Source organism: Danio rerio, chromosome 12 (genome assembly GCF_052040795.2).
Source record: "Danio rerio strain M-AB ecotype USA chromosome 12, GRCz13ab, whole genome shotgun sequence".
NCBI classification, from domain to species: Eukaryota; Metazoa; Chordata; class Actinopteri; order Cypriniformes; family Danionidae; genus Danio; species Danio rerio.
In genome coordinates, this window is record NC_141032.1 from 4,302,275 (window position 1) to 4,315,000 (window position 12,726).

Sequence of the window (12,726 nt, forward strand, 5' to 3'; positions counted from 1 at the left end):
TTGTTATTCTTAAGATATACGCTGAAAAAACAGTGTGTTTTGGTAATCTTCAATCAAATTTTGACCATTATTTTCGTGTTTGGAGTAGTGGTCCTTGTCTGTTGACGCCAGTTTAAGGCTTATTCTTAGCTACACCCTTTTACTGTTAGTTTTTTTATGAGGAAATGAGGTGTAAAAAAAACACACACCCCCTACTCAATATTCAGTTTTAGTTGGAAGTACATCAACATACTGAAATAAAAGTCTCAGTAACTTCCGAAAACTTAAAAAGTCCTAAAACAGATACCGCTTCATATTGCAAAAGTTACGAATTGCCGTGAGATTGTGTTGGAATGTGTGTATTGCGAACATACATTCATCATGTTGACGAAGCTTCACTTAACAAATCCATTGTCCTTATCAGATATTAAAATGACCAGTTGAAGCAGAAATCGACAGTAATATTTCAAAACAATCATTCAGGTAATGGAATACTTTGAATTCAAGCATTGTTCGCCTACTATATCCATCGTATTTTTTTACTTAACGTCAAAAATGCGAGGCTTCCATTGTTAACCGCTTCCATTATTTTCAAGTCTGCGTGAAATCACAATTTACTATGTTCATTTTGCGAGCGCACATTGTTATTCTTAAGATATACGCTGAAAAAACAGTGTGTTTTGGTAATCTTCAATCAAATTTTGACCATTATTTTCGTGTTTGGAGTAGTGGTCCTTGTCTGTTGACGCCAGTTTAAGGCTTATTCTTAGCTACACCCTTTTACTGTTAGTTTTTTTATGAGGAAATGAGGTGTAAAAAAAACACACACCCCCTACTCAATATTCAGTTTTAGTTGGAAGTACATCAACATACTGAAATAAAAGTCTCAGTAACTTCCGAAAACTTAAAAAGTCCTAAAACAGATACCGCTTCATATTGCAAAAGTTACGAATTGCCGTGAGATTGTGTTGAAATGTGTGTATTGCGAACATACATTCATCATGTTGACGAAGCTTCACTTAACAAATCCATTGTCCTTATCAGATATTAAAATGACCATTTGAAGCAGAAATCGACAGTAATATTTCAAAACAATCATTCAGGTAATGGAATACTTTGAATTCAAGCATTGTTCGCCTACTATATCCATCGTATTTTTTACGTAACGTCAAAAATGCGAGCCTTCCATTGTTAACCGCTTCCGTTATTTTCAAGTCTGCGTGAAATCACAATTTACTATGTTAATTTTGCGAGCATACATTGTTACAAGGTATACGTATACGTATACACGTAAAAACTGTTTTGGTAATCTTCAATCAAATTTTAACCATTCTTTCCATGGTCCTTCTCTGTTGACGTCAGTTTAACGCTTCAACCACAATATTCTTAGCCACACCCCTTTTACCATTACTTTGCTATGACGGAATGAGGAGTAAAAAGAAAGCCACACCCCCCACTCAATATTCAGTTTCAGTAGAAAGTACATCAGCATACTGAAATAAAAGTCTCAGTAACTTCCGAAGACTTTAAATAGTCCTAAAACAGATATCGCTTCATATTGTAAACTGATATTTGTGCTGTACACTGACAAAAGTCTTGTCGCCGATCCAAGTTTTAGGAACAACACATAATAACTTGACTTCTAGTTGATCATTTGATATCAGAAGTGGCTTATATGAAAAGCAAAGGCCATCTGGAATGGTAAAGAAAGCGTCAATTAAGTTTTTTGGATTTATCTCCAATGCTTCCTCCATCTTACCCCATACATGCTCAATAATGTTTAATTCTGGTGACTGGGCTGGCCAATCCTGGTGCTCTTTGGCCTTCTTTGCTTTCAGGAGCTTTGATGTGGATGCTGAAGTATGAGGAGCGCTATCCTGCTGGAGAATTGTCCCTCTCCTGTGGTTTGTAATGTAATGGGCAGCACAAATGTCTTGATACCTCAGGCTGTTGATGTTGCCATCCACTCTGCAGATCTCTCACACGCCCCCATACTGAATGTAACCCCAAACCATGATTTTTCTGACTGATTTCTCTGAGAATCTAGGGTCCATGCGGGTTCCAGTAGGTCTTCTGCAGTATTTGTGATGGTTGGGATGCAGTTCAACAGATGATTCATCAGGAAAAATCTACCTTCCACCACTTTTCCAAATGATCAACTAGAGGTCAAGTTATTATCTGTTGCTCTTACAACTGGGATCGCCGACAAGACTTTTCTGATTTTTAATGCAGAAGATGCCATCATTAAATCATTTACCTATAGCTAATATAGCTAATGCATCCCGAAGTCTCGCACAACCACAGAATAATGTCACGAAATAAAGTACACAGTAGGGAAGTTTGCAATTTCGGAGGCAGCCATTGATTTTGTCACTACGACTCAAATGTGACTGGATAACATATGGATACAAATGTATTTACAACATTAATCTCATGCATCAGAGCAAATCCCATAGTACTTTTTAAACATTCGGTTGTTCATACTGTCGTGTGTGCACGTATCCCAATTCTCCCAGTCACACAAAAGAAGTCGTCATTGCGCAGCATCCCTTTAAGACGTCTTAAAGGCAGCGGTGATGTTCCAATTCCAGCTTTTCAATTACCAAAAAAAAAAAAAAAAAAACAAGTAGGAAAACTGAAGCAATAGAAGTAGAATGTGCTCTCGCTAGTATTGTAAAACTGCTCGAACGAATGGACCCTTTTCACATTTCCGGGTTTCTCAGTAGCGGAAGTCGTCATGGTTGGATAAATAAAAAAAAAAAGACTTTCTCCAGAAGAAAAAATGTTATAGGAAATACTGTAAAAACTGTCTTGCTCGGTTAATCATAGTTTGGGAAATATTTAAAAAAGAAAATGAAGGGCTCATAATTGTGACTTAATTGTGATATGAAAGTATTCATAGCGCTTCACTTTTTCCACATTTTTTATGTTACGGCCTTATTCAGAAATGGATTAAATTCATTTATTTCCTCAACATTCTACACACAATACCCCATAATGACAATGTTTAAACAGATTTTTGGAAATTGTTGCAAATTTATTAAACATAAAAAAGCTGAAAAATCACCTGTTCTGTGCTGTGAAGCTCTTAATTGAGCTCAGGTACATTCTGTTTCCGCTGAGATGTTTCAGCAGCTTCATTAGAGTTCACCTGTGGTAAATTCAGCTGATTGGACATGGTTTGAAAAGGCATACACCTGTCTATATAAGGTCCCAGGGTTGACAGTGCATGTCAAAGCACAAACCAAGCATGAAGACAAAGGAACTGTCTGTAGACCTCTGAGACAGGGTTGTCTCGAGGCACAAGGCTGGGGAAGGTAACAGAAACATTTCTGCTGCTCTGAAAGTTCCAATGAGCACAGCGGCCTCCATCATCCATAAGTGGAAGATGTTTGGAACCACCAGAAGTCCTCCTAGAGCTGAGCGGCCATCTAAGCTGAGTGATCGGGGGAGAAGAGCCTTAGTCAGGGAGGTGATCGATAACCTGATGGTCACTCTGTCTGAACTCCAGCGTTCTTCTGTGGAGATAGGAGAACTTTAAAGGACAACTATCTGTGCAGCAATCCACCAATCAGGCCTGTATGGTAGAGGGGCCAGACTGAAGCCTCTCCCCGGCTAGAATTTGCCAAAAGGCATCTGAAGGACTCTCAGAACATAAGAAACTAAATTCTCTGGTCTGATGAGACTAAAATTGAACTCCTCTGAGTGAATGCCAGGCGTTACATATGGTGAAACCCAGCCAGCGCTCATCACCAGGCTAATAGCATCCCTACAGTGAAGCATGGTGGTGGCAGCATCATGCTGTGGGGATGTGTTTCAGCAGCAGGAACTGGAAGACTAGTCAGGATAGAGGGAAAGATGAATGCAGCAATGTACAGAGACATCCTGAATGAAAACCTGCTTCAGAGTGCTCTTGACCTCAGACTGGGGTGACTGTTCATCTTCCAGCAGGAAAATCACTCAAAGCGCACCGCCAAAATATCAATGGAGTGGCTTCACAACAACTCTGTGAACGTCCTTGAGTGGCCCAGCCAGAGCCCAGACCTAAATCCTATTGAACATCTCTGGAGAGATCTGAAAATACCTGTACACCTTCACTTCCCATCCAACCTGATAGAGCTTGAGAGGTACTGCAAAGAGGAATGGGCAAAATATCCCAAAGACAGGTGTGCCAAGCTTGTGCCATCATATTCAAGAAGACTTGAGGCTGTAATCGCTGCATCAACAAAGTATTGAGGAAAGGCTGTGAATACTGATGTACATGTCAATTTTCAGGTTTTTATTTTTAATAAATTTGCAACAATTTTAAAAAGTCTTTGTTCACATTGTCATTATGAGGGATTGTGTGTAGAATGTTGAGGAAATAAATGAATTGAATCCATTTTGGAATAAGGTCGTAACACAAAAAATGTGGAACAACTGAAGCGCTGTCAATACTTTCCGGATACACTGCAAATCTGCACGTTTTTAAAGGATTTCAAGGATTTAGGATTGTGATGTCTCGTGAAAAGGGTCTATTCAACAAAATTGGCTTTCCGATGGACTTAAGAGTAGGAGAGGTGTGACCCGTTGGAGATGTGCGAGGTGACGGAAGTGCTCCGGCTGAGGACTCCGTCTGCTCCAGCTGGGGCTCCCGGGCCGCCGGACGCGGTTCTGCGCAGGGGCTGCGGGCTGTTCCTCAGCGCCATCAGACTGGGCCCCCGCACCACCAGGCCTCCTCCGCCTCCTCCGTAGACTCCTTGGGAGCCCGAGGACTGGGCGGAGGACGCCGAAAGCATGGGTGCGGGAGGAGGAGGAGGGAGGAGAGCGAGGGATTGGGAGGAGGAGCGGGAGGGAAGGTGGTGGGGGAAGAGGTGAGGGTGGTCAGCCCTGCTCCCGCCTCCGCCCCACTCCTTCTCCTTCTCCCGCTCCCTCTCTCGTTCCCGCTCTCTGTCCCGGTACAGCTGCGGCGTGCTCTGGTGATGGTAGTGCTGGGGAAGGTGGTGCCGGTTGTGATGGGAGGATGAAGAGGAGGATGATGATGAGGAGGAGGAGCGGGAGGAGTGGTGGAGAGGCCCGTCTCGTGCTAATCCCAAAGCGTGGGACACCGAGGACGAGGAGGTGGACTCGGCTCTGCTGGGACCTCTGCGGGGGTGAGGGTGCGGCCCGCCACCATGACTCCAGTGGCCTGACGGACGGGGCGTCTGGCTGGACGGGTAGCCCGGCTTGGGGTGAGCCTCGGAGGGGATGCCTGTCAGAGCAAGGCTGCTGAAGCCCAAGCGGAGGCTCTCCGAGTCAAAGGCCTCGATTTCAGACGCCTGGCGCTCCAGGAGGGAACGGATGCGCTCCGAACGCTCGTTCTGCAGGGCGAGCATCTCCTCCTCGATCTGGAGAAACAGATGTCAGCATGTTTATGAGGGTGATCCTCAACTGGTGGGTAGTGACCCAAAAAATTAGCTTGCATTATTAGTAGTCGCATATATTTAGGAGATCAAAATGAAGATGATGTTTTTGCTAAGGTTAAAGACTCGTGCACACTAGAATAATTTTCATTCTTGCTTATCATTGATTGTTTGTTTATGTATTCAGCATTCATACCCAAACAAATTTTTCAATGGTGATTTGACGAGTGAACATGCAAATCACTCCCTGATTTTAGATGTTGCTTAATGATTAACAGAAATAAAAGTTACACAAGGTGGCGCAGTGCAACTACACTTCTGACACTCGTTGCAGAATCACCCTCAGTGATTTTTTTCTTGTGTTTTTATATTTAAATATATTAAATTGTTTACAAATTCTCTGTTCACTATTTATACTACAAAATGGCGTAGAATAGTGCATAAGCATGCGATTTGGGACGCAGCTCAGGGCTGTTGCTGGGCGCTGCTGTTGCAATGGAACGTTCTATTGTCGCCTCTTGGTCATTCTAAGCTCTTTGTTCTGACTCTGACCCGTTTACACTAGTGCGTTTTAGTTTTAAAACGGCGTTTTAGAATGAAAACGATCCGCGTCCACACTCGCGTTTTACCCAGCGTTTCTGAACAGCTCTCCGTCCACACCAAAACGCTGAAAACGCACATCACGTGACCACACACACACACTTTGGCAATCGCTGGAGCCCATCTACCCAGATGAGAGCTGTGCTAGTCGGACTTCTCATGAAGCATCTCCCGCTGGATCTAATCTCACTATATTTATTAAACGTGATATTTCATTCATCTTATTGTCTTTATCTAACGACATATTCCCTGACTTTGGGCATTGGAATCTATTACTTGTTCTCAGGTAACGTGTTTTGGCTGAGCGCAAAGATAAGTTAATGATTAATGTAACCAGTGGCGTAGCGGACGGGCCCGCAGGGCACGCACCGCGGGGGGGCCCCGCGTGATTAGGGGGCCCCGCGTCGTCGCGATTTTCAATAAACTGTTGGAAACAACTGTGGTCGGAACCAAAGTTCACACGTCTGTGTTCTCTGAACATATCTCAAGCGGTGGACTACTTCATTCTGATTGCTTGCCGCCAATGTTGCCAACTTAGCGACTTTGTCACTAGATTTAGCGACTTTTCAGACCCCCCTAGCGACAAATCTAGCGACTTTTTTGTGTGTTATTGGAGATTTTTTTAGACTGTCATTTGTCCATACTGTACCGTCCCTACTCTTCCAACGAGCTGCGTGTGATGCCGCCGGCCCCTCCCCCGCCTCACAGCACTGACAGGCGGCCCAGTCAGTCCTCTACAGCAGCCTCTCCCACCTGCAGCCCGAGAGCAGATCACCCCTCTGCGTACCGACGACAAATGATTTAGCACAGGCAGTGTGAAGGTATTTCCCTTGTACAGTCAAACCGATCTACTTCTCCTTTATTTTAACAATTTATTTGGACCGTTTATTCTTTTCTTGTTCACAATCACAGATATTTTAGTGACAGTTTCTGAACTTGTCTGAGTTTATTTCATATGAGAGATTACTGCACATTCACTAACGTTACACATCTATAATGATATACTGTATTCAAACAGCAATAAATTTAGTTAAATAAACATGCTTATATAAAGTGTAGTGCAATTATAAATACCCCTTTATTAACCATAGGCTGTCAAACAGAAACGGTAGAACGTGATGACGTCAGTGATATGCAAATTGCCGTATGACGTATTTCCCCCCCCCCCAACCCCCCCTTCATCAGGGGGCCCCCTCAGCGATCCCTGCAGGGGGGCCTCCGCATTTTGCGCTACGCCACTGAATGTAACCACGTACATTCTGTATATTGACTGATCGCTTGCCTTTATTTCCTATATTGTATAAACTTATTGTATGTTATACTTTTATAATGGCCATTATCGATTATTAAAACTGATATTCAGCAAAAGAGAGGGTATGTTTCGTATTTTCACTGAAACTGAAAGGAGGCAGTTGTTATCGGCTCCGTTTTGTTATAAATATGCACAGTGAAGATGACGCTCATGCAGCACGACACCTAAACATTTCTGCTGTCTGTTTAGTTGTTAATATTAAAATAAAAATAGGCAGTTCCTTATATCAAGTTTACATTTTATTGTTGAGAAAGTGAAACAACGTAGCCAAGGTGATGTGAATGAAGTTATAAAGTAACGTTACACTGTTCCCTGTGAAGATTGACGCGTGTCCTCGGTATGTTTTCCATATCAAACTGAGAAGAAGAGATGCAGCCTTGATCAAACTTGCGAAGTCTAAACTTACACGGAGAAGATTCAGGACTGAACTGTGTGTGGGCTACTTAATATTGAGGAAAAGCCCCAATCAGAGAGGCGAATGTCTGCAGCCCCGCCTCCGTTTTCAGATGTCTCCGTCTTTCCCCATCCACACTGAGACGGAGCAGCAGCGTTTTAGAATGAAAACGGCCTCTCCAGCGTTTTCGAAACGCTCCGTTTTCGGCGCTCGAGAACTCCGGCGTAGTGTGGACGGATGGCGTAACCGTAGCAAAACTTATGCGTTTTCAAACTAAAACGCACTAGTGTAAACGGGGCCTCAGGGCTGTCTATGCTAATGAGGTTGAGAGTGTCACTAATTAAGGCAGTGAAAATCACCGATTTTAAAAGCTACCAGATCTTAAACCCTGCGATTTTAAAATGGAATGACAGTTCACAGGAAGCACTTGAGCTGGCTTACTGAAAATTAAAAGTGCATATACCCCATTGCTTTTGTTTCTATGTCTACGTGTGCCTTTACCCGCTGTTCCAGAAGGGCTCTGCGGATGGACACCCTCTGTTCCAGGTCTTTGCCCTCCCTCTCGTGTTGGGTGTCCGTGTGCATCTTGATCTTGCTCTGGTACGCATTCAGCAGCTCCAGCTCCTGCTGCAGCTGCATCCTCAGCACCTGATACTCGGCCTCCTGCGTCTCGTCCAGGCGCAGCTGCAGGCAAACAGCAGAAAACAGCAGAGACAGTCAGTGCTGCAGGGGGAAGCAATGCATGCTGGGAGCAGATGTACTGTAGGGTGGCATATACAGCGGGTAAGATAAGTGTTGACTCAGTAACTAGTCCTGGTAAATACACTCACCAGCCACTTTATTAGGTACACCTGTCCAACTGCTCGTTAACGCAAATTTCTAATCAGCCAATCACATGGCAGCAACTCAATGCATTTAGGCATGTAGACATGGTCAAGACGATCTGCTGCAGTTCAAACCGAGCATCAGAATGAGGAAGAAAGGTGATTTAAGTGACTTTGAACGTGGTTGTTGGTGCCAGACTGGCTGCTCTGAGTATTTCAGAAACTGCTGATCTACTGGGATTTTCACGCACAACCATCTCTAGGATGTACAGAGAATGGTCCAACAAAGAGGAAATATCCAGTGAGCGGCAGTTCTGTGAAGCTACAATTCACACAGGCTCACCAAAACTGGACAATAGAAGATTGGAGAAACGTTGCCTGCTCTGATGAGTCTCAATTTCTGCTGACACATTCAGATGGTCGGGTCAGAATTTGGCATCAACTACATGAAATCATGGATCCATCCTGCCTAGTATCAACAGGTCAGGCTGGTGGTGGTGGTGTAATGGTGTGGGGGATATTTTCTTGGCACACTTTGTACCCATTAGTACCAATTGAGCATCGTGTCAACACCACAGCCTACTTGAGTATTGTTGCTGATCATGTCCATCCCTTAATGACCACAGTGTGCTCATCTTCTGATGGCTACTTCCAGCAAAATAACGCACCATGTCATAAAGCGTGAATCATCTCAGACTGGTTCCTTGAACATGACAATGAGTTCACTGTACTTAAATGGCCTCCCCAATCACCAGATCTCAATCCAATAGAGCACCTTTGGGATGTGGTGGAACGGGAGATTGGCATCATGGATGTGCAGCCGACAAATCTGCAGCAGCTGCGTGATGTTATCATGTCAATATGGAGCAAACTCTCTGAGGAATATTTCCAGTACCTTGTTGAATCTATGCCACGAAGGATAAAGGTAGTTCTTTAGGCAAAACCCGGTACCAGTAAAGTGTACCTAATAAAGTGGCCGGTGAGTGTATATGTCTAAAGGTGCTGCTGACATGAAATTGTACCAGATATTGGTAAAAACTCTAAAACAATTAATAAAAACAAACCAAAAAAAAAAAACATATAGGTGGAAAAAAAAAAAAAAAAAAAACGAAGTTGTCCACACATTTCTAGCCCATCGCTGAGTATTGAATTACTTAAAATGTATTCATTCATTTGCTTTCTTTTCTTTATTAATCTGTAGTCGCCACAGGGAAATGAACCGCCAACTTATCCAGCACATTTTTTTACATTTTCATCTCTGGCAAACATCCACACACACTCAGTCACACTCATACACTACGGACAATTTTAGCAATGTCTTTGGGCTGTGGGGGAAACCGGAGCACCCGGAGAAAACCCACGCGAATGCAGGGAGAACATGCAAACTCCACAGAATCGCCAACTGACCCAGCCGAGGCTTGAACCAGTGACCTTCTTGCTGTTAGGCGACAGCACTACCGACTGCGCCACTGTGTCGCCTTTACTCAAAATGTAAGTGAAATATATATTTACAGTTTTAGCTCATTTTCAGTTATTTTATTAACTAATATGCATATTATATGCATATTTACATTGCATTGTAAACCTTAAAAGTTTTCCCAGTGATGAGTTGCAGCTGGAAGGGCATCCGCTGCGTAAAACAAATGCTGGATAAGTTGGCGGTTCATTCTGCTGTGGCAACCTCAGATTAATAAAGGGACGAAGTTGAAAGGAAAATGAATGAATGTAAATCTTAAAGTTTAAAAGTTCTCATTTTTAATTACATTTTTTTAGTTGCTCCCAAATTCATTCAGCATCATTCTGCGCAGAATTAAGAAAAAACGTCCACAGATTCTATCTGGCCCTGCTCATAACTTATTATAGCTATTTAGTTAATAGCTAATTAGTTTAGTTTTCTTTGAATGTATGATGACTTTCATTGTTACTGACATCTGGTGACAATTTCAAGTCAACAGCATCTTTAAAAATATGTTTTCTGAGAAAAATGCTGGCATCTTCAATACTTATTTCACCCATTGTATAAATATATGCAGTTGAAGTCTAAATTATTCGCCCTCCTGTGAATTTCTATTTTAAATATTTCCCAAATGATGTTTAACAGAGCAAGGAAATTTTCACAGTATGTCTGATAATATTTTTAAGTCTTATTTGTTTTATTTCGGCTAGAATAAAAGCAGTTTTTAATTTTTTTAACACCATTTTAAGGTCAAAATTATTAGCCCCTTTAAACGATATTTGTTTTTGATTGTCTGCAGAACAAACCATCGTTATACAATGACTTTCCTAATTACCCTAACCTGCCTAGTTAACCTAGTTAAGCCTTTAGATGTCACTTTAAGCCAGTGGTTCTCAAACTGTGGTACGTGTACCACTAGTGGTACGCGGGGTTCCTTCTAGTGGTACGTAGAGGAATTAAATATGTCATATGTACATGCTACATATTTAAAAATCTATCAAAAATTATTTTATATATGAATATGATAACATATAGCCTATATTTATGAGGTCCAGGCAACATTTCCAGGTGTTGATAAATAGGCTACTACATGTTAATACTTTACATTTAGTACAGATTTTTTTTTTTTTTACCATTAAAAACAATAACCTGTAATTTTTAACGTTTAAAAGCACATTTTAATTTAAATGTTGACGTTTTTAGTTTTTTGTTAATTTAATTAATTTATTTTTTAAATACAGTGTTAATATTCAAACTATACGTTTAAAGTGGCTGACAAAAATAAATAGGAATTAAAACAATAAAATAGTAGGAATTAATCTGCCTCGTTTTGGAAATGTGCAGAGCTGTAGCTGCTTTACTGGGCCTACTACGCTACTGTATTTCAATACTGCTCATTTTGGTGGTACTTGGAGAGACAATTTTTTTCCGAGGTGGTACTTGATGAAAAGAGTTTGAGAACTACTGCTTTAAGCTGTATTGAAGTGTCTTGAAAAAATATCTAGTCAAATATTATGTGCTGTCATCATGACAAAGATAAAATAAACCAGTTATTAGAGATGAGTTATTAAAACTATTATGTTTAGAAATGTGCTGAGGAAATCTGCTCTCCGTTAAACAGAAATTAAGGAACTATATATTCAGGGAGGGCTAATAATTCTGGCTTCAACCATATATATAGACCTTACCATGTAGTGTCTGAGAATGTGTCACTGATGGTGTGGGTTTGAGTGGGGGTTTTGATTGGTCAGTGGGATGGAAACTGTGATTGGTGTGTCCTTGCCTTACTCACAGCCTGTGTGGACAGCATGTCGTTGATGGAGTGGTCGTACTGCTCGGCCAGGATAGCCAGCTTGCGGGTCTGCTCATCTTTCAGACGCTTCAGCACAGCCTTGTGGTCCGACTTGGGCGTGTTCTCCAGCAGGTGGTTCCTCAGAGCTTTATACTGACGCGTTTGGATCTTGCACGTGTCCTGGAACTGACGCTTGATCTGAAGCTCTTTAGACTACGGGGATGAAAAAGGGGGACAGTTATTTGCAAAGAAATAGGCGAGGAAGAGTGGAGGAGGGAGGACAGATGTGCCACAACATGATGATGGAGCTGTTATTGGTTAGAAAATACTTTTTAAAGATGTGTTCACACTTGTTTTGGACCGGACATGTATTTGCAAAACATTTAAGAGTTGTCCTAAACAGTAGTTTAAGTTTTTAGCTTTTAAAGGGAACCTATTATGCCTCTTTTTACATGATGTAAAATAAGTCTCTGATGTCCCTAGTGTGTGTAATGTGAAGTTTCAGCTCAAAATACCACACTAATAATGTTTATAACTCTCTAAAGTGGCCCCTTTTAGTGACTGCCGCTTTAAATTCAAATGAGATTGTGCTCTTTTTAAAAGAGGGCGGAGCTATATATGCCAATGTGTCAGCATAGTGGCAGATTTAATAACAAGACTAATGTCCTATGCTAATGAGCAAGAGATGGGCGGGGCTTTCCCTTCTGATGTCACGTACAACAGGACGATGTCAGTCAGAGTGTATTAGTGCAGACGGTTTTGATTAGGTGTGATTATAAATAGTGAAATTAATACTTTTTTCCCATCAGTAGCAGGTTAAATTCACTCTCAACTGCCACAGAACTGTTTAAACCCCTTATAAAAGTGTTTTTTTGCATTATAGGCGCCCTTTAAAAGCTATTCATTAAGAAGCCGAGACAAATATTTAGAAAGGAATAGAGTGAGGTGTTAGGTGGATAGTTCACACACAAAAATGCATTTACTCTCC

The 12,726-nt window shown here is 41.8% G+C and overlaps 2 protein-coding genes across 5 annotated transcripts in view; both read right to left on the bottom strand.

Annotated features, from left to right (window-relative positions):
* tlcd3bb (TLC domain containing 3Bb) overlaps positions 1–12,726 on the bottom strand; it is a 538,378-nt gene that overhangs the window by 52,366 nt on the left and 473,286 nt on the right. The window lies entirely within an intron of this gene.
* taok2b (TAO kinase 2b) overlaps positions 1–12,726 on the bottom strand; it is a 58,031-nt gene that overhangs the window by 3,224 nt on the left and 42,081 nt on the right. For 2 of the 4 annotated variants that reach the window (XR_015503770.1, XR_015503769.1), the window contains exons 17-20: positions 11,739–11,951; positions 8,168–8,350; positions 3,979–5,345; positions 3,047–3,938 (exon numbers count right to left, since the gene is read on the bottom strand). Coding sequence is in view for 2 of the 4 variants with exons in the window: in XM_087275654.1 (XP_087131780.1) it covers positions 4,524–5,345; positions 8,168–8,350; positions 11,739–11,951 (1,218 nt within the window). In the remaining 2 variants the exon portion in view is untranslated. Of the gene's footprint in view, positions 1–2,298; positions 5,346–8,167; positions 8,351–11,738; positions 11,952–12,726 lie in introns of those variants that run through there. The other 2 variants (XM_087275654.1, XM_087275653.1) reach the window with 1 other exon arrangement.